Source organism: Epinephelus fuscoguttatus, linkage group LG18 (genome assembly GCF_011397635.1).
Source record: "Epinephelus fuscoguttatus linkage group LG18, E.fuscoguttatus.final_Chr_v1".
Lineage (NCBI taxonomy): Eukaryota > Metazoa > Chordata > Actinopteri > Perciformes > Serranidae > Epinephelus > Epinephelus fuscoguttatus.
Genome location: NC_064769.1, coordinates 34590791 through 34613309, shown reverse-complemented (window position 1 = coordinate 34613309; position 22519 = coordinate 34590791). Strand labels below are relative to the sequence as shown.

The window sequence follows — 22519 nt, the reverse complement described above, 5'->3', positions numbered from 1 at the left end:
TCGCTCATTAATCATGCGTGTTGCCCGAGGGAGAAACACAGAGGCGGTTACATGCCGTGTCTTCGCAGAGAAAAGGAAAGGGATGTGAGAATGTTGGGTACAGGCAGAAGTAAAGTTGACATGGAGGCGAATGGGAGGTGGAGGGAAGCACAGCTGCACCAACAGGCTGCTCATGATGGAGGACGCAAGAGAGGATGGTGTGAAGGAAAAAGAGCCCACAGATGATGCCATCTGCTCAACTGAGCTGGTCATGCCTGGCTGCAGTGGCACCTGCTTCTGACGACACACACACACACACACACACACAGCTGAGGCTCATGGCTGGAAACAATGTGATGTCAGAGCATCAAGTTTTGAGTCTTAAACCAAAAGCAGTGCAGATTTTCTCACAGGTGTTTCTGTCACTCTGTGTCAGACAGTTTGATGGGTGTCTGAGACAAGGTTATTGATCCACATGATTTACGGGACACACAGTCCATGATCCGACATGTAAAACAAGACACGTACCTTTGTAATATGATACGCTGCATTTCAACACTTTTGAAGTGATCAGATGTGCAGATAAAGCGCTTCTTGGCAAACCTGTGTGCAGACAGGTGTGAAAGAGATGAAATATAACAGTTCAAGTTCCACTCGGCTCATAGACTTTACATTGTGATGATGTCGCAACTTTTAATATCTCTTTTTTTTCCAGCTCGGGGAAAGTTTTACAAATATAAAACCCATATGAATCAAAAAGTCATCATGAAAAGAGTCATAATTTACCTTGTTTGCAGTTCGAGGTGAGCTTTTATAGTTGTGCTGTAGTGTGTCTGTGTCACTCTGCAGTTACACCTCCAAAACACTAGTTGGCGGTGGGGTTTTTGTGAAGTGCTGTAAACATTAGTTGATTCAAAACACACATTAAACACACATTAAACATGGCTTAATAGAGACAATTTCAAACACAAGGACACAAATCAGCTTCACTATAACTCGCAGCATTCACAGACAAACACTTGTCTTTATCTGGACACATTTTCCCCACAAATACAACATGCTAATGTTATTAGCACAAGCCTATGGCATTTTACATTGTGTAAATTAGCCTAGCGACTAGCAGACTTTTCCTCTACTCGTGAAGCCAGGGACAACAGCAACATTTAACAAAGGTAACGTTACAAAGTTCAGCTCCATTACAACTCACAAGGTTCACTGACAAAACAACTGTCTTATACTAAACACGTTTTCCAAACAAATACAACATGCTAATGTTATTAGCACAAGCCTATGGCATTTTACATTGTATAAATTAGCCTAGCGGCTAGTGGGGAGTTCCTCTGCTCATATGAAGCCAGGATAAATCACACACAAGACTTAAAATGCTATTTTTGTGGAGGCTTTATTGTCTTCACAATTTATTGTTTCTGTGAAATTAAAGTGAATAAAAGCTTTGTTTCCAGAGGGAAATGGTTTCAGCTTACAGAAACAGACAGGAGGTCTGCGTCACTGTGACATGTAGTTACATTTTTGTTGAAGTTTATGTAGGTATGGTGTTGATTCCATGCTGAAGTGTAAATTCTGCTTTAGTTTTTGCATTTAATGTCAGTTTTTTCAACCTCTGTTTTTACAATAGCCCACAGGAGAGAGTATAGCACCCACTTCCTGTTTACAATTCTCTTATTCCAGCCAAACAGGATACTAAAATATATCTCTGAAGACATTATAGGTGACAAATAGGCAATGAAGTAACACAATCATGGTTTATATTTTTATCAGCACAGCCTAGCTTTACCGTTTGATTCTGAATTTAGTCTATGTATGTCTCTATACTCTTTCTGTCTCTGGTGGCAGGAAATTACAACAGACTGCTACAGGTTTCAGGCGATGTTGTACTCAGGACATTTCTGTCAGTGTGAGACTGGTGTGGTAGCAGGTGTGTGATTGAAAAGCACAGACAAACATCAGATTGTCGTTGCCACTTATTTTAATGTTCCTGATTCTCTGTTGTGTCAGATTTCAGGCTCACATCAGTTCATCCTTACACTTCTAAGATTTACTGTTTGATGTACTGGCAGAAGATGATGGCTGTTAAAGTTTAAATCATACAAAAAAATCAGTCCCCTTTAATCTGAGTGGCACTTTTGGTATTTTCAAAAATCAAATTTGTTTTTACTTGCACTTATTTTATATTCACCGCTTTTTCAATCAACCAGGTTTAATTAAGTCTCCCTGGATACACTGCCTCCGCTCATTTGCATCATTAGTTGAAGGATGTTGTCATTTAATCCCTAATCTCAGTAAGAATTAGCCCTTATTAATCACGACATTAATTTGATAAACGTTGGGAATTATTATTTTTGTTCCTCGATGTAGCAAATTTGAAGACGCGCGAATCAAAACTTGATAAGATAATCAGTCGTAATGAGGCTGAGTGTGCTAATAAGGGTGCACGTATAAATGATATGGATGCTAACAAGCTCCTTTACATAATATGTGTGTCAGTGTGCATATATGTGTGTGTGTGTGTGTTTGTGAGAGCAGAGAGGAGATCGCCTGTCTACATCTGCTCAGAGGTCATACTTGATTGGTCGGTTCGATATCTGCTATGCTTTCAGTTTCAGGTCATTCCACTCGCTGACCCCGAGCTCAGTTCAAGCGTTAATTCTTAGATAGCATCGATCTGTGTGTGTGTGTGTGTGTATGTGTGTGTGTGTGTGTGTGTGTTGGCACTCGTCAGTTCTCACACAGGAAATCATTAAATCAGTGCAGTGTGCTTACCCAGCGCCTGGATTTGAGAGGCAGACACATCTGAGATCACAACTGCTGCAGTCACAAGTCGAGTCGGGCTTCCAGCGTCTGCAGCCAATTAGCAGTGAGTTCTTAATCAGCAGCACTGATGGTCAAGTCGTCTTGTTTTGTAAAGCAAATGGCTCTGAGAGGATAATTTGGCTTTGATGCAACGAGGAGTTTGGCCATTTTTCATACTGATGATAATAAATTCTGTTCAAGTTAATTATGAGGAATACATTCACCAACATGTCTACTTTTCATATTATATGATGGATTATCTCCCTATTACTAGACACCAGATTACTTATTTTCTACAAGGACCTTTTCTCGTCATGACAACATATCACTTAATCTTATTACATCACAAATAGGATGGGAACAAAAGACAGAAGTCACAGTTCGCTTCATTCGGTTTTGGTTCAGGAGTCACGCTGCTGTGCGAGATGAGTACAGCTGTAACAAACAATGCATACGTTTCTTTTTATTTATTTTGAACAGACAGTAGTGCAAGTGTCACAGACAGACACAACCCTGCAGGGGACTGAGGGAACATTTTGCCCACCGGCAACTTTGGTAAACAATTTTTTATCATGAAATAAGGAACATTTTAAACACTTGTGTTTTACAGGAGGGAATAAAACTGAGAAGCATCTCTTATCTTTTTAAACAAAACGTTTATTCAAATTTGAGTTATATAGATATATTACTACTATGTCAGGAAATAAAAAGAAAAAAATATTTTCCCCCTAGTTCAGCAAACGAACATATAAATGATAAATCATGGTAACATGTACATGCACATACAGAATCTCATATAAAAAAAATTAATTAATTACCATAGACAAATAGTAAAACAAAATAAAATAAAATAATTCAAAATAGAATAAGACAAAATAAAATAAATATAAAACATAAAATTACATATAATAAAACAAAATGAAATTAAAAAATAAATAAATATAAAATAAGACAAAATAAGATAATATAAATACATTTAAATAAGTTGACATCAGTTTTGGCCAAATTCCCAAGCACCTTTTCCCTTCGGTAATCTAAAATAAGCAATTACAGGAGCCCATAGAATAAAAAACCTGTCTGTCTTTACATGGAGCTTTACTGTTTTATTTTCTTTTTCCCATTGAGTACACTTTCATCAACCCGTCTTGCCACTGAGGAACGGTGGGAGGTACTGGTTTCAGCCAAGAAAGAGTTAAAAAAAAAAAGATTTTTGCCACCAAAAAAAAAAAAAAAAATGCAGTAAGTCTTTATCCTATTCGTTGCTCCACCAGGGATTGCTCCTAAAAACAGCGGGTCCCATCATAAGTCAGCGTTCAAACGGCCGGTATCTGTGTGTGAACCCGTTTCCAGTATGTCTTCAATGTCAGACAGTCCCGAAAATGTGTGCGTGATCTCCAACCTGTTTACGTTCCCTCCAGCACAGATTTGTGTTACCATCATATTGTGACACAATGAGAGGTGCTCTAAAATACCTTATTTTTAGTTTCCAATTAAACTCTTTCACTAGTGCGCTATTCGTTACTTGGTGTCCTCCGTCCGTTTCATCATATATAATAACATTCATCTCTAACTCACACTTTTCTTTTATATCCAAAGTGTTCCCTGACTCATGCAATTTTTGTATATAACATTTGTATATTTGTGAGACGGTTTTTGTGCCACTCTATTCTTCCATTTTCCTTACTAAAAATGTTCTATGGGTTCGGTGGGTAATTCTAGGTAATTCCACACCTGTAAATATCTATGAAAAACATCTCTTATGATGTAAATTAAAACACAGAGTAATAGAATAACAAGAAATAAAACTTGTGCATCAGGAGGAGTGTTACAGTTAGTTCCACCTTGGCTATGTGCCAGCGTCAATACCAACTGCTTCAGAACTTGTTTCATCCTGTTCTGCTCTTGTGTCTTCAGGCTGCATGAAGCAGCAGAGATAAGGAGTTTGGCTCTGGTTTGTTGTTTTCCTCGTCCTAGTGATTGTCACATGTGGGTGATGCCGTCAAACGTGCGTTAGCATGTTGGACATGTTTCCATTCACATCCCCAACTATGATGGAGAAACGCCAACACACTGTTCTTGTCGTTTACAGAAACTTTATATTTTCTAGGATGGCAAAGCCATGACTCACCCTACTCCCCCTCTGATTGGCAGGTATGTGTTGCCTTCGTTGGTTGGACTGGTTACGGTAACACGTTATAATAAGGCTGCTTTCAGCCCTAGAGTGGTCTCCTTTGGTCTGAATCAGGGACTAATTTTGTACCAAAGTTGTATAATTGCCTAGAGTTGGTTCATGTTCTCACGGCAGCATTTACAAGCGGACCAGATCAAATGCCTTGTGTGAGAAAGCTGCTCTTGATTGGTCAGAATTTCCATGTGGGAAAAGTCCAGGAAGTAAAGCAAACGTTGAAGAAGAGTACACTTGCAAGATAAATGTGACACTTTCTAATGTCACAATGGAGGGACAACTACGCAGGTTGATTTTAGCGCTGCTCATCGTGGACTGTATTGCTGTCATTGTTCATTTTAGTCAAAGCATACAGTTTGAAAACGAGGCGCGGCTCCAACTAGAAAACAATGTTTTGATGCATTGGATGTGCTGAATGTGCATATTAAGGCAGTACAGGAGGAGGTGCACATTAATAATCCTCCAGGACTGTAACATGCTCATGTTTAACCCAAACAATGTGTCATGTGACTGCAGTTGCTTCACATCCAGGTCAGAACACCTTCTCACCACAAACCAACCGCACCAGAGTTCATTTGGAACCGGACTGAGACCACCTCTTCAAGATGGTCTCAGTCTGGTTGTTTTGGTGCACACCTGAGTGTGATTGTTGTGTTCACACCTGCCCAAAGGAACCGCACTGAGGGGGCAAACGAACTTGAGTTCGACTGAACCGAATGAAACAGGGCAGGTGTGAAAGCACCCTAAGGTACACAAGAAACGAATGAGTTACAAACCATTAGTTAATGGTCAGTTCTTGAGTAACTCCCAATCAAATGCGATAGAGCTAATAAGGATGAGGTTGTGATGATTCCATTTAGTTTGGTGATGAATAGAGGCTGAGACAGCAAGTGAGACTATGGCCTTGATGGCAGAGCAGGTTGTCCGCAAATCAAAGTATTCTTGGGCAAGATACTGAACCACAAAGTGCTCCCAGTGTGTGAGTGCATGTGAATGGTTATTGAGTAGCAGGTGGCACCTTGTATGGTAGCCTCAGCTGCCAGCGTATGTGTGTGTGAATGGGTGAATGTGACGTAGTGTAAAAGTGCTTTGAGCGGTCAGAAGAATAGAAAGGCGCTTATACAAGTGCAAGTCCATTTACTGGAAGAGAACCAGTGCAGCCCTGGGATATACTGGACCACCGGCACTGACACTTTTGTCATAATTTACATCAAAGATAAAGGTCAGAACAATAAAAATGACACCTAAGTTGCGATAAAGTGAAATACTATTTGATTTAATTTGATTAGTTCAAACCAGACATGACGTGCTCACAGCAAGACTTGTTTTCCTGCACCTGAAATGATAACTGATGTGTTGTTAATGTAGCCAAAAACCATCTGTGCAGCATTCAGACGGCTGAGTCGTGCTGTGTGTTTGTGTTTGTGTGTGTGTGTGTGTGTGTGGTTATCACAGTGAGTCTCCATGGGGAACGGACATGGTAGACAGGGAATGTATTCCAGATACAGTAGCTGCCAGTCACGGGTCTGATAAAGCACCTTTAAACAGCCACCAACTCACGGAATACAAATTAAACCGAGTAACAAAGAAAACAAAAGGATGAGCTTCTCTCTCTGTATTTTAGCGCAGTGGAGAAAACACACAAATATACTCGCACAAAAACACAGAGGAGCCAATCTTCATTGTTGTCAGGTTCCCCCCTTTCAGCGCCGTTGAAACCTTTTTTTGACATTGCTTTACAGCCTCAGACTTGATTGTGTTGGAGTGGCAATGAAAGTCTGCAGTCACTGAGGACTATTGAATTCTGCCTCCATTTCACTCTCTTGCTCCTCTCACAGCGCTCACCTCCTCAGTCAAATAAACAGACACAGAGTCGGTGTTGTTTTCCTCCTGCAGTTACCAGTTAATTTGAGAGAAGCAGCACGTACCACACACACACACACACACACACACACACACACACACACACACCAGACACTAAACGTTGCTAATAGGGCGATGTGGTGAGCACCGCTTCGCCAGCGTGTGATGTTTAAGGTAGCCTGGACTCCTCGGCGAGACGTGTTTGTGTCTGGGTATATTAACGGAGAATGAGAAGCAGCATTGCACCTACAAATGGAGGCAAGACAGAGAAAGGCAATGAGGGCGTCTAATGAAATTCCTGGCATCTAATATTCATGGCTTCAATCATCCATCTGATAGCAAACCACCATCAACAGTGATGAAACAGAATGCATTTCACAGTCACTTCTGCCACAGCTCATTTCCTGCATATTTCGGAGAATTCAAACCAGCGAGCATAATGGTCCAAAAAGTGCCAGACTGGCAGTTGAGTCCATTTGCATGTGTGAGTGTGGTCAGGGACACTAAACTCCACATAAAGCTGGACACACACTGACTGGAGAGAGTCGCCCCCTTACTGATTTTACAGTCTGCCAAATTTCTGCCAGATCTGTTGTGTTTTGACAGTAAGTTTGAAGGAGTTTGCAGCACCCGAATAATTATGTGAATGATCAACAATCTGGCTTCCTTTTTTTAATCAGCCAGCAGTAATTGTAAAAACAATCACATAGGTTGACTGAGCAAGCAGCTTATAGAGCGCCCCAGAAATGAGTCCTAAAACATGGAAATGACTTGGCATTTTACCACTCCTGGTTCCCTCGTCTCAGAGTCAAAGGGTTTTTGGTTTGATGGCTGAATTAAGGTCTGTGGATTACATATGCTTAAGAGACTTTCACATTTTGTTCTATAGAGTGTGCCAGTAAACCTGGAACTCCGTTAGCGCTTTTAGCACTTCCGGTTCTCTCGTCTAAAAGTCAATACGTTTTTTGAATGGGATTTTGGTAAAATGCCTCAAATAAGGTCTGTGGTTAACAAAAGCTTAAGCGAGTTTCAGGTTTTGTTCTACGACATAAAACACGTCAGTAAATACCCTACTTGTGAATTTTGAAGCTTTTACGTGTCGTAAAAAAGGCGGTTGCTAACAAGTTGCTCAATACGACTACAAACCCTGTCGGGGACATTAAACGTCATCACCCCCGAACAGGCGAGAGTGCTGGCAGTCTGCCATTACAGCTTCTTATTTAGCTTAAACAGTCCGATTTCTCCATTATACAATGTTTTTAGAATAAAGCCGCCGAAATCAGTTGAAAGCTTAGTGGCGGTGACGTCAAGAGTCACGCGACCGTGGAGTAGTCATGAAGTCCGTTAAAGCCTAACGTTAGCTTTTTACTTCTGGCGATCGCATTTAAGCTCCAAATGTGGTATGAAAGGTGTTCATATGTGAAGATTATCCCGCTGAACAAAACCTGTAAGTATCATAAGATTGTTAGCCACAGAGCTTATTTTCTGACATAATCCAAAACGCAATGCAAAAATCACCTTCACTTTCTCTTCCAGGAACCAGTGCGATGCTAAACTTCCGGGTTTTGACGTCAGCCCTGGCACACTCTATTGCATTAAATTACGTCAGTAAATACCCCACTGGTGAACTTTGAAGTTTTTATGTGTACTCCATCATCAAGATGATACGGGACGTCCTTGTGTCGGCTAATATTGGCTTTAAAATGAATTTTCGGAGCCAGCCAACATGCTTTTTCTTATTTTGCATAATGAATAAATATTGCATTTAAAAGTATTGTATTTCATGGCTACATCTGCTGGTGGGCCATCACAATAAGAGTACGCGTGGATTATATGATGTTAATTCCACTACAGAAAAGACCTGATGATCACTCAACTAAGGTTGAGTATCGGTTGTAGAGCTAATGAGTTGTGTACCAAAAAAAACTATGATAACATTGATGAAACCATGTCATCCGATACTACATGGAGTATTCATTCAGGCTCCTACACAGACACACGAGACCTCACCATGCTGGCTGTGTTTACTACGTAGGACTGTTGGGGCGGGTGTAAATCGAAACAAACCAATCACGTCTTGAGCGCTTAAGCTGGGGCTGCATGTCCCCTGCTGGCGGATGTATTCTAAAGATGGCGAAATGTTATGGAACCCCCCAGACGAGTTACCCACACAATATACAAACAAATCCGAAATTCTCCTTTTACGAGAATAAGTCAGATTATTGGTGGAGGTAATAGTACACCAATGATGACAAATTTATGAATGCAGGCATCAATTTTTTCCAGTAAACAACTGAAAATGTTACACAATGTCCCTTTAAGTCATGCAACTGTATTATAGTACATTTATAGCCTAACGTCAGCTTTATACTCATGGCAATTGCATTTACATTTCAGAAATCATTAAAGTTGAGTTCATTTGTGAAGATTATTTTACTGAACAAAACAGTATCATAAACGGTTGCTCACCACAGAGCTTATTTTCTGCAATAATCAAAAATCCAATGGAAAAATCCCATAGGCTTTTTGACGAGGGAACCAGTGCGCAGTGCAATGCTAACTTTGGCGTCACCTTACAGAAAAATGTCATCCTTGGAGCACTCTATTATGACCCATGCTTACATTATTTGTGTAAGTGATGCCCTGTAGTAGCTGTAATATGATCAGCGCTGTTTAGTTTTACTGTTTCTCAGTTGTATTTCTGTTTTTTCAGCCTCCGTTTTCATTGTGCAGGAAACAGTGTGGCGCCCACTCTCTGATCACAAACTCTGCGAAACATGGCACTAAAATATGTTTCCAAAAACATAATGGGCAAGAAATAGACAATGCAGTAACATAATCTTGTTATATGTTCAATCAACAGTGCCTAGTTTTGCCATTTGATCGGATTTGGTCCAAGTTTGAAACAGAGGGGCAAGTGTGTCTCTTGATCTGCTTCTATACTGTTTGCGTCCATGTTGGCGCCATGGGTGGCGGGCAATATGAAAATCGACAACAGCCCGAGAGGAGGGAAGGGGGACAAAGAGGGATATCTACGCACTGGTTAGATGGAGGGAAGTTTACTGAAGTTCATGTACACATACTGCCCACATTGTTTTGATACAAAGCTGGTTTAAAATCAACAAAGTATCACTTTAATTTTTACTTTGTTTTCCTGCTGCTAATCCCTGCAGGGTGGACAATGTTTCTCAGGGATGTTCACTACTACACTGGCCACATGCTGACATGTTGATGTCGTGATGACATTAATGTAGCGAGACCTTTATTTAACTAGGAAGTCCCATTGAAATTGAAAATCCCTTTTACAAGAGAGACCTGGCCAATCAAAACACATTTAAAATGCAACAAATACAACATTTAATACAAAAATCCACAATAAAACAACAAATATTGGCTTCTCAAAAACAAAACAAGCACAAGCCTGTCTCTGTGCAATAAGAAAATATGTATAACCACTCAGATTTTTTTTTACCACAGACTTATTACCTCGCTTGGCCGCAAACCCCAAGGGTTAGTCTGTGTTTTTTCATTATCATATACTTTGATTTGTCCAATAAAGAGCTGAGCAGAGCCGCTAACGTTAGCCTAAACTTGGAATCACTTCACTTTACTGTTGGTGGACTTTGTTTCCACTACAGCATAGAAAAAGAAAACCGCTCAGTACACAGTGTCTGAAACTCTGATATAGCATCTTATATATAAGCTGTAGAGGTTTATGTTTTGGCACATTGTCTGCAGGATAAAACTAGGAAGGCCGTCCTCATCCTGAAGGAGGCAATGTACCAACACATCGATCTCTAGAACTTGAAATAAAAAGATTGCTTCAGATTTATGAGTGTGTAGCTTTCTGCAGGATCTGTTCCATGAACACTCTGAACATCCTCAGTAATGCCACTAAGACTTGTTCTTGTTGTGGCTGTCACCACAGATTGGGCTTTTTGAGGACTCTCAGAATCAATAAATCTCTCGTCTGATGTCCTGAAATAGGCACAACTGTCCTGATTATTATGAGCTACAGTACATGCTGCCATTTTCTAGGAAACTCTTGTCAAGGACCAGCAAGTGGTCCCTTTCATCCCTTCTTTGTGATCAGGAGGTCACCCAGGTATGGCTGCACCCCGCCGAGTCCCCGCACAACTTATTCCATAGGCCTTTGAAACGGCAGACATCAAGGCTTCCCCAAACAGAAGGGTGTATCTTCAGAGTAGTTACAGCCTCGTGTGATGGCACAGTGACCTTTCACGTATGCAGCTGCAGATTGTTTTGGCCCATATATACAAACTGAGTCATTCTCGTTTAACAATGTTATTAAGTGCCTGCAGAAATGTCCTGGATAAGCTGGAAGATGTAGGTTAGAACTCTGGCTCTTATTCCTCCATGCAGCCCTGTCGCCGAGAAATTAAGTTTATATACAACTAAATTAAAACCACAAATATATTTTTTAGGGTAATGTTGATTCATGTTTTCCATTAACATAATGAGGAAATGTAGCTAAGTAACATACCTAGCAGGTAGCAAAAATGTTGATACTAATTGTATCAGCAAAATGTTCACTGACAACGTATTTAATTTGTTTTCCACTAAATTAGTGGCCTCATACTGCACTATACCCTCATAGTGACCACAGCAATATATTTTTATTATTACCTTTCTTATTAAAGCTTGGGTAGACAGTTTAATTTTGGCTTCATTGGGCAAAAATCCCATAATAAACTTTCAGCCTATTGTAATTGAAGTGGTCTGAGAGAACACTAGATTTCTGCACCTCATCTTGGCTCTGTTTTCAGGCTGTAGAAAATCTATGACAAGGCCAATCGGAGGTCATTTCAGAGAGAGGACATCCCTATTTGCTGTTCTACGAATGCAGATGCGTGTGCACGTCGCTTCAGATGGTGAAAGCCTGATTCAGTGGTGGAGAATCCTGCAGAGAAAGTTGCTATTCCAGCATTGGTAACAGCTGCCTACACTGCAAAGCAACCCAAAAAGGAAGATGGATGTATCAGAAAGAGAGTTTGACAATAATGAAACAAATCACTCGTCAGTTTTGGTGAAGTGTTTCATAGATGGAGAGAAAATGTTGCTAATAATTTAGCCTTCTGCAAACCAGAGCCAAAGGATCACAGCTGCGGCTCCAAGGTCACGTTTACGTGGCTAACATTAGCAAGAGCCTTGAATCATAGCGTGTCCTCTGCCTCGCTCCCCGTCAATACAGACCTCCTTACTGGGAGAAGAGCGGGCAGCAGCTCTGGAGGCTGACCCCCAGGCAGCAGCAACTCAAATCCAGCTTGCCCAAAAACCAGCTCTAGGGTATCAGACAGCCCCGACTCCCCTTTGGATCAGCAAACTTTCTGTTGCTGCCATTACACAGGTTAGACCTGTAGCTGCTGTTGGCCACCAGCTCACACCAGGGTTGCGCCAACCGCATTGGGCGCACAAATGGTCAGAAATTGTCAAGCGTAAATAAACACGTACATTTACAAGTGCTTTACCATTAGCCTATTACAGGAAACATACAGTTAAAATAATACAAGAACTGGAGAGCTGTCAGCATTTTGACAAGTCAATGCAAAAACTGTGGGGCACCATCATGAACCAAAATATCTAAAGTATAGATATCTCCCTTTGGTTTTAGAGACTTTCTCAAAGAAAAACGTGATTTACAAAGCAGATATGTTGATGCGACTGTGGCTTCACGTTCACGTTTATGTAGCTAACATTAATTAGCGAGAGCATCGAATCATAGTTTGCCCTCTGCTTCACTCCCCGCTGCTACAAACCACCTTGCTGGGAGGAGAGTGGGCAGCAGCTCTAGATATAGACCCCCAGTCAGCAGCAACCTGAATCCAGCCAGTGCAAACCCCAGCTCCAGGGTACTAGACTGGCGTTATCCTGACCGGAAAGCAGCAAACTTTCTATTGCTGGATTTATACTTCTACGTCAAATTGACGCCGTACTTACAGGGTAGGCTCTGTGTCTTTTTAGAGCCTACGCCGCAACAGACCCTGTCTATTATCCACAAAATAGCATTTAAGTCTTGTGTGTGTCAAATAAAACTTTGTGGGGAGCTCCTGTCTTTTCATTAGTCATCATAAAACCAAAAGATATCAAATATAGCCTAAATGTCTTCCTTTGCTTTCTGATTCTTTCTCAGGAGAGAAGCAGAGCAGATATGTTCCTTTAGGCAACAGAAAACATGCACTTTAATTTCATTTAAACGCTGAGATGAGTGGGCTGAAAACAGACTGCACCAATTCTGACTGTGACTGTCAGATTTTCCTGCAGATTTTTTTTTCATTCTGCAGAATAAAAAAGGGACTTGGCATTTTTAGGTACATTAGGCAGACTGTGATTTATTTTGCACCCAAACAGATATCCTCACGCTGTGTCCTGCTGTGTAGTGTTGGGTAGTTATCTTTGACCACCCAGGCAGCAAGTTTATGTTTCTGCCAGCGCTCCGGACCTTCGTCTTCCAGCCGTGGCGACAGTCCCACCTTATTAGGTTCAAAGTGTTTAATCTGTTCACTGGTCCTTTCCTCGTCCCAGTTGTGTCATATGACCCTTTCTGCTCTATTATCCGCTATTATCCTGCAGCATTATCACCCCTCGTTACTCCTCGCCTCATGGTGCTTTTCTGCGAGCTCTATTAATGTTTGGTTGGTTTGGAAAACAAGCGGTGGCTAATTTCACTGATTATTTCCTCCCCTCTGATTGAAGGTGCTGATCACTGAAATCAGCTGCTCTGTTGTCTTGGAGTGGAATAAAAATCTGCAAACTCACAGCTCCTGATAGCACTTTAGATGAGATCCAAATGTTTCAAGATAATATCTCAAAGTACACAGAGCCTGATGGTTGATGCTGTTATCTAAGATACAAAGCTTGATAGGGTCCAGTTAGATGTGTGAGAGGGCTACTCTATATATTTTAATGGTCTCTGATGCTTTTAGGTTGTAGGAAGTCCTCTTAACAAACAGATATTTCATATGAATGGTTTTCTTTTGTACATGGAAAACTGGACAATGATTAAACCACACTGACAACTGAAAGCCAGAAGGAGACACTAATTATGTTTAAATGCACCAGCAATAGCCCAAAATTTGGCACCAATATCCACATGGACTTAATGATGAACTGATTAGATTGTGATGGTCATTGGTCAAAGGTCACTGTGACCTCATCTGTCTCATTCTTGTGACACAATATCTTCAATATCTTTGATATTGATCCTCAAATTTAGCACAAATGTTCACTTTGAGTCAAGGATTACCTGATTACATTTTAGTGGTCAATGGTCAAGGTCACTGTCACCTTGTGTCCGCCTCAGTCTCGAGAAGGCCCTGAGGAAATTTCCTCAAATTTGACACAAATGTCCACAACGACTTAATGAACTGATTAGATTTTGGTGGTCATAGGTCAAAAGTCCCTATGACCTTGTCTGTCTCATTCTTGTGACATGATATCGCAAGAATTCCTTGAGGGATTTTTTTTTTTTTCAAACTTGGTACAAACCTTCACTTTGAGTCAAGGATTACCTGATTTGATTTTGGGGGTTAAAGGTCAAGGTCACTGTGACCTTGTGTCTGTGTCCGTCTCGTGAAAGCCTTGAGGAAATTTCTTACCATTTGGCACAACCGTCCACTTGGACTTTTGAATAAAGTGATGAGAATTTGGTGGTTGAAGGTCAAGGTCACTGTGACCTCACAACAAATTTTCGCACAAATATGAATAAATACAGCATGACATTTTTTGGTGGCCGGGGCTCAGCTGGAGGCGAAACAATTCTCCACACCGTGTCAGGTCACTCACTCTTTGGAACCGTGAGCGTTACTTGAATAAGTAAACACTGACCAACGGGACCAGACTGGCCGACCCGTATGCTCTCACTCAGTGGATGGATGATGTCACAGGAAGCCAATCTTACAAAGGAGGACGACACTTGAATGGTTTCCTCTCGTTTGTTTTTCTATCAAAGCTAACATTAGCTAATGTGCTAAAAGTTAGCATTCCAGAGAAATCCAATATTCCTCTTAATCCCTCCCCAGTTTCTGATGAGGTGGACATGATAACCCTTAATACACATAACCTTATTCATCCCTACAACAGGAAATACTTTTTACCTAACCTGATATGAAGTGTGCGCTGCACATGTGAGCATTTTTGATGATGGCCTCCGTCCAGTCCTTTGGTCTTATCACATTTAACCATAGTTGTCTTTGTTTTTGTTGACGGCAGTGGCGGCTGGTTTTGAGCCATGACTCCTTCTATTCTGGCTCCCAATAACACAACAAGACAAACACATTTTAAGACTCCTATGTAGCCTACAGCCGTGTGGGGGAGAGGCAGGTTTTGCCCCAGCTAATAAAATGATGTCATTGTGACGTTGACCCTCAAAGGGTCTATCAAGCCTGATGTGAACAAAACTCCATATAGGGGACAAAAATCCCGGGGGCTCCTGCCTCAAAATATTATTTAGTTAGATTTTCTAGTTTAAAGTAATATGTGACTTCATATAATTCATATCTACATATAGTAGTAGCCTGTAGGACTTGGTATTGTAGTATCAACAGCTTGCTAGTGTTGTTAGCTTGCTAGCTAGCAATCATTAGCATTGCTATCTATCTAGAATTAGCCATCATTTTTAGCAAAGACATCCTGAAATAAAAACAATTAACCTAAAGGAAAGGCTACACACCTTCTGAACAGTCCATTAATGGATCAGGGTTGCATTTTTAGTTTGTTTTCTTTAGTTAGATGGCTTGTTTTGAGCTTCTTGCCTCAGGCAAAGGGTGTCGTGCCCAACAATTGAGGCAAGATTTTCTTTTTTGTGCTATAACAACAAAATTGTCTGCTCTACTAATTTGTTTCTCCCAACGGTGTGTTGGTTTGCTTCATCATCCTGCACATACTGAGCTGAGATCCAAATACTTTTTAATTTAACTGAAAAATAACTTTGCTCTTAAGGGGGGCATCTTCCTACATTTTGAAATTTTCTGTTTTCATCTCTGTTCAGAAGAAAAACATCAATATAACAGCTGATTTTAAGCAGTTATGTAACTCTTATTTTTAAGGCTGTTTATTTCCATGTTTCATCCTTGTCATTATCTTTTTATTAAATCACTTATTTTTCAGTTTTATCCGTGCACTGAGTGACAAGCCTCTTGTCTGACAGTCCTCTCAAAAAGCTGAATGCCCCATCAAACTGTGTCTGTCACAACAGTGTATGTCACAGCAAATTTCCATCAAACAAACCTCAAAAATGCCACAAGTCTGTCAGCGCTCATCAACCTATCTATTGTCTTCTGCCCAGAAACTAAACGGAGCACATTAATCTTGAAAACTGCGATGGGGGGATATAGACATAATCTGTGCTTTAATGGACTTCACAACATCTGGGCTTTAATTATTCATCTGATGAGCGAACCGAAATACTCAGGTAGCAGAAGCACAGCTATGGAAGCTGTCAGCACATTTTTCTGATACATGACAGGAAATTAATTATACAATATGTTCGGCAGGCCTTTTAAATTCCATCAGAAAAGACTATGGAGTCATTTAGTGTGGTTACATATTTGGGTTCAGTTGATCAAACATGCAGCTCATTATAATTCTGCTTATTCCACCTCAGTCCATCTGTATTCATGTGTCTCCTCTCATAACACATCATTGTTTAGATTGGTTCAAAGTCACATGATGACCCTCTTGCTATGAAAAAGGTAATTGGGATGAGTGCAACAACAAAACAAAGGCACAGTGAATGCAAATTTGCAAACACACACACACACACACACACACACACAGGAGACCAATTATGGACAAAGGATTGTCAGCCAGCAACGCTTTCGTGAAAATTCTGTCAACACAATAAAGATAACAAAACCACAAAAGTGCTGCTCAGGCAACAAACTGTCTTGTTTAGTCTGAGAGGGTCGGTGCGCTCAAAGTGGAAGTCTTTCTCCCCGTTCTGTATTATAATTTTCCTTTGAACGATATCCTTGACGTTACTTAACATAGAAACACAAGATCATAATGGATAAAGTAACAACCCCATGCGACCACCAGCTTTAATTGTTTCCATTTTGTTTCTGACATATCATGTTTTGTTTGTCATTTTCTCATGGCGGATAGCCCTAACTAGTGCTATGATAATACCCATGAGCCTTGGCTGTTGTTTCTGTAAGAATAAGCCAATCAGAGGCATCAAGTAAATTTAAAATGCTTTGTTGGGAACAAAACACACTGCCATACTAGAAGTGGATTTGCTGCTAATTACCACATCACACCACTGTTGCTTTTTTTCTTGTAATTTTCTTCTTAAAGGTTCAGTTTGTTCTTCTTTTTCTCAGGTTCTTCTTAAATGTTCTCTCCTAAACAAACAGACCAGGTGATTAAAACCAGTAAAAACACTGAATAAAGCAGTTTTGCATTACAAATCAGTGTTTACGCCTCAGCGCTAGCAATATCTGTGGCCGGAAGGATTATGTTTTTTCAGGTTGTTCATCCACTTATATACAACATATACACACACACACACACACACACACACACATATATATATATATATATATATATATATATATATATGTAGATAGATAGATAGATATACGTTCCATTCTCGGGAGCACAATATCTCAAAGAACTCTTTGAGGGAATCTCTCAAATTAGGCTCAATGGTCCACTTTTTTTTTCTTTGGCGGTCATAGGTCAAAGGTCACTGCGACCTCCTCTGACTCATTCTAATGACACGATATTTTTGCCTGTGCCTTCAGGATTTTTTTTCCTTCAAATTTGGCACAAACATTCACTTCGAGTCAAGGATTACCTGATTTGAATTTGGTGGTTAAAGGTCAAGGTCACTGTGACCTTGTATCCATCTTATTCTCATTAATGCATTATCTAATATCGATGTAACCCTGACCCTAACACCTTGAGGGAATTTCCTCAAATTTGGCACAAACACCCATGATGGTCAAAAGTCATCGTGACCGCACAAAATATAGTTTGGACCATAACTTAAGAATTAGTATGCTAATTATGACAATATTTCACATAAATGACACATTTATGTGGAGACATTTGGTCAGATACTGAATTGGTGACACTAACCATGAAACTGTGCTGATTGTATAGATCCTCTGTGCTGCCGGGGGAAGATGTTTGTGAAGCGTCCATGTTTTCACAGACATGGATGTAAACTGTAATTGTAACTTGAGTGGTCCATGGAAGCATACAACTGCAGGGCAGTAATTCTAATTGCTAATAATTTGCGTCTGTTTGTTGTTGCTTTGCCCCTTTTGTTAGTTGCTGTGAGTCTCTGTGTGTCTCTTCGCAGCTATTCTGAAACCGTCTTTTGTAGTCAAGTTCCTTTGTGGTCTTTTTGAGTCACTTCCTGGTCAATATGTGTCTCTTTGTGGGTGAGGGCCCGGAGTCCTGACACTTTTGGCCCCTGGGCCTGTGCCCAGCAGCCCATTCAGTAATCAATCCATGAGTTATCTGTATTCATTTGCTGGCTTATTTCATGGTATCTTGTCTTTTCTCATCTTGTCTCAGCCCAGTCAGCAGATGAAAATGTTGGCATTGTACATTTTTGCAAACCACAGATATGCTACACTTGTATGTTTCATACGTATCTTATCAGTGTTTCTAAAGTGATGTAGTTCAAATTACATACATATGAACTGACTTTGTCATCGGGAGGGGGTGGTCGGAGCGTGAAAACTAGGTGAGACGGCTGCCAGGCTGCAGACCTCTGTTTGAGACCAACACACAACAAAACTGGTTGTTTTTCAACAAGACATTAGTGGCATTTCCTGCAGTGATTGTGCTACTGCCTAACTGTAACCAAGTGTTTTTGTGCCTAAACCTAACCAGGCGTTAACCACAGCTTTATTGAAACGTTAAGTCTCAACATGTACACTACATAATAAGGTACAAATGCAAATGACTGTGTTTTTAAGAGGGTACAATTCCAACATTTATTCTGGTGATTTGGTTGACACTTTTGTTTTGTATCTTTAAGCTGCAGATTTCTCAACATTATCTTTTTGTCACATAACAGAATTTTAAGCTCTGAAATCTTATGTTTCTTGCAAAAATGCACCTTGGGAGTCGTAGTTACCCATTGCTACTTCAGCTTTTATGTACACATGCTTGTGCCTTTGACTTTTTTAAGCAGGGAACCAGGCATTTTCTGACACAGATGTTCATCTTTTGGGTGGATGATTCAACCAGGAGCGCTTCATGCCGATCCTAACCATAGAAAGAGCCGCAGCTGTGAGTCATGCAACATTGTGTGTGGAAAAAATTTTGTCTATGGATTTTCACATCCGGAACCAGGACCCAAAATACATCCTCCCACATCACTCTATTTAGCCATGCAGATGCACGTCTTAGAGATCCATTACAGCAAAGGTGAACGGCATTTAGCTGCAGCTCTTCCAGCATTTAAATGTTATATTTAAAAAAACTCTAAAGCAATGTGTTTTGACTTGATTAATGTTGCAGTTACTCTGGATTATCCACAGAACGCTCTGTCCAAACTACCCTTTGAATGTGGGGGAAAGGATTCTGTATTACACACACCATTTATTTCACCTCAAACAGTGAGGTGAAATAATGTATTTGAAAGTGTAATAGACTTATAAATGAAGCTTCAGCAGTCTGAATTACACAAATCAAGAGGGTATCTCCCAAAGTTACACTCTTTTTAGTGCTAAGTTCTGTCTTTGTGTTACTCTGACTCCATCTCTGAAACAAAAGAAACAGGAATTTAACACTAAAACACAGTAAAAAGATTGATCTGTCTAACTCCAGACCACTGAAGCATCACATTATCTAAGCGAGGCGTGAAAGTTGTCCGTGGGTTTGTGACTGAATGACACTTGTCACATCACACATATTGATTTGGATCCATTGTGATAGAAATATCGATTGGTGCAGCTTCACAAGCGGGCAGGACTTCAGCTCTCTGTTTGTCATTGATCCTGTGATGGAGCTGCTGTTCACTTGATTTAGAAATGTTTGTTTTACATTGCAAACTTCAAGCAGCAATTTTCAAGCATTAATGAGTATGGCTGCAACTAACAAGTATTTTAATTGTCGATTAATCCGTCATTTATTTTCTGGATTAGTCAATTAGCTGCTTGCTCCGCAGTCCGCACACTGTAGCTGCCTTACATGCACTTTATTGGCACTTCCATAAGTTGTACATCTATTTTTTCATGTTTTTTATGCTATTCTTTTTGTCCAGCACCTGCCTTAAACTGTTTTTGTATGTACCCGCCTGCTATGTCCTTTATGTCTACAAAACGCCAGATAATAGTGTAAAATGTCCATCAGTGTTTCTCAGAGCCCAAGATGACGTCCTCAAATGTCTTGTTTTGTCCACAACCCAAAGATATTCAGTTTACTGTCACAGAGGAGGAAAGAATGCAGAAAATATTCACATTTAAAAAGCTGAAATCAGAGAATTTAGATGTCTTTTTCTCAAAAGTAAACTGATTAATCGATAACCAAATAAGTTGGTGATTAATTTAATGGCAGACAACTAAGCGATATATTAATCAAAGTCAGCTACTTAAAGATACTTTGATTAGCTTTGATTATGATTGGAGGAAGCATTATAGAGATATGTTCTGACAGAGTGGAGTAAAATGTCACTTCATACCATAAGGAACTGAAAAATGTAAAGTCTGCACCTGCCATTGTGACTAATGACCACGTCAGTTATTATAAATTATTTATTCACTCTCACTTCAGAGTGCACATTACGTTCGTTTGAAATTTTCCTGCTCACCTGTGGCTTTGATTGTGTTTTATATATTAATCTGATAGCTGTATGGGTTTTTTTAATGCTGTAAAAATGTCAAGTAATACCTTTATTTAATCATGTAGACCTTTTGGATCAAGTCTACCATAAAGTGTGGTAATAAAATCAGCCTACCAGAACCTCTAAAGCTCCCAGATTAACATGCTGGATCTTGTTTCGTTGTTTCAAAGTCTAAAAAAGACAAATTGTCATTTTACAGGGGGTTATGCCGGACTATTTCTCATCATGGGAAGTATATTTACTCTCTTGTAGGCTTCTTCGTCCACCAGAGAGGACAGAGAAGTTCATTTTTCAATTGTAAAATGCTCCACTGAGGCTGCATCTCAGTCTCAGATAGGTCAAATCAGACAGGTTTATTAGCAGATAGCCCCTTGAGATGAACGATCTCATTTTCAAGAGGGGCGAACACAAAACATACAATACGCTATATTACAGTGGACATGATTCAGTACATGTACATGGCTCTCGTTTACCGACCCACCCCCACATCATTCCCATAAGCCTACAATACCAGCACATAATAAAAGAGATGTATGTACCATAAAACACCTGGTGCATCAATATAATGATAAAAATACTAATACTGCTAATAGTAGTACAGCATCCGTCACAATACTGGAGGGCAGGTAGACATCGTCATTAGAAACTGTAACATGATGCTTTAAGAATGGATCATAAAATCTTATTTTAATGGGAAATTTTTTTTTTGTCAGAGGGAGCTTTGAATTTAAAGGCATGTCTGCCAATTTTTTTGTTGGTTTTGGGAACTAAAAGACACATAATACATGTCTAAGTGTGTATGAGGATATAGGTATTGTTTAAAATAAAAAGGATAATTAAAAGGGATACATTTAAAAATGCACTGGAGCCAATGGCAATGTCTTTGCTAATGTCTTTTACACTGTGTGGTAACCGGATCAACGTTCCATACGTAAAACAGTGATGAGTTCGGTCAGGACCCTTTAAAATAAGCCTACAAAGGCTATTGTTGAGAGGTTGAGGAAATATTTCTAGTAAACAGTGTCAATATAGTCTGGTATCGGCAGTAACGCCTGTGTAACAGTTCTTTTCTTTGTGTGAAAATGAAAAATGAAATTTTAAATGATACAATATTGCAGCTTAATTTAAACAATCAGATATTTGATAGCTGCCGTACAGTAACCTTATGTCACGATAATGACATCTAAATCCACAATTCTGTATCCCTCCGCATAGCCTCCTGACCATAGAAACTAGTTGGCTAGTTAGCTAATTAGTTTGTCACCAGTTTGTTAGCCAGCTAACTAACTAGCAAACAAACCGCTATAAAATAGCGCAGTATGGATGAGTCCAAAAACCCGGAACTAAGTTAACTTTTTAGCACTTGTGGTTCCCTCGATTAGCTAGCTAGCTGACTCGACTCTCGAGTGCTTTAAAGCTAGTCACTTAGCTAGCTAATTGAGGGAACCGCAATTAAGTGCTAAAAAGAACTGCTACAAAAACTGCTGCAATAGAGCACAACAGGAATAAGTCCTAGAACCCTGAAATGAGTCTGCTTTTTAGCACTCGCTATTCCCTCAATTAGCCAGCTAGCTAACTAGCCAGCTAACAAACTGCTACAACAGAGTGCTGCAAGAATGAGTTCTAAAACATGGAAATTAGTTAGCATTTTAGCACTTGCAGTTCCCTCGTCTCAGAGTCAATGGATTTTTTTGAATGGGTTTTTGGTTAGATAGGCCTATATAAAATAAATGGGCTAATGTTGAAGTCAGTGTATAGTTCATTTATAGTCTAACATTAGCTTTTTACTTCTGGTGATTGCATTCACACTTCAGTAAGCCCTCAGCACGCCCTCGCTTCAGGAAATGCTCGCCAATTAG

General features: G+C 40.0%; 1 protein-coding gene across 3 annotated transcripts in view; it reads left to right on the top strand.

Moving 5' to 3' along the window:
- Nucleotides 1-22519, top strand: part of LOC125906329 (seizure 6-like protein) — a 109548-nt gene that overhangs the window by 29901 nt on the left and 57128 nt on the right. The window contains exon 1 of one of the 3 annotated variants that reach the window (XM_049604930.1): nucleotides 19003-19105. The exons of the other annotated variants lie outside the window; for them this stretch is intronic. Coding sequence (XP_049460887.1) covers nucleotides 19051-19105 — 55 coding nt within the window. The 5' untranslated portion in view covers nucleotides 19003-19050. Of the gene's footprint in view, nucleotides 1-19002; nucleotides 19106-22519 lie in introns of those variants that run through there. 3 annotated transcript variants of the gene reach the window in all.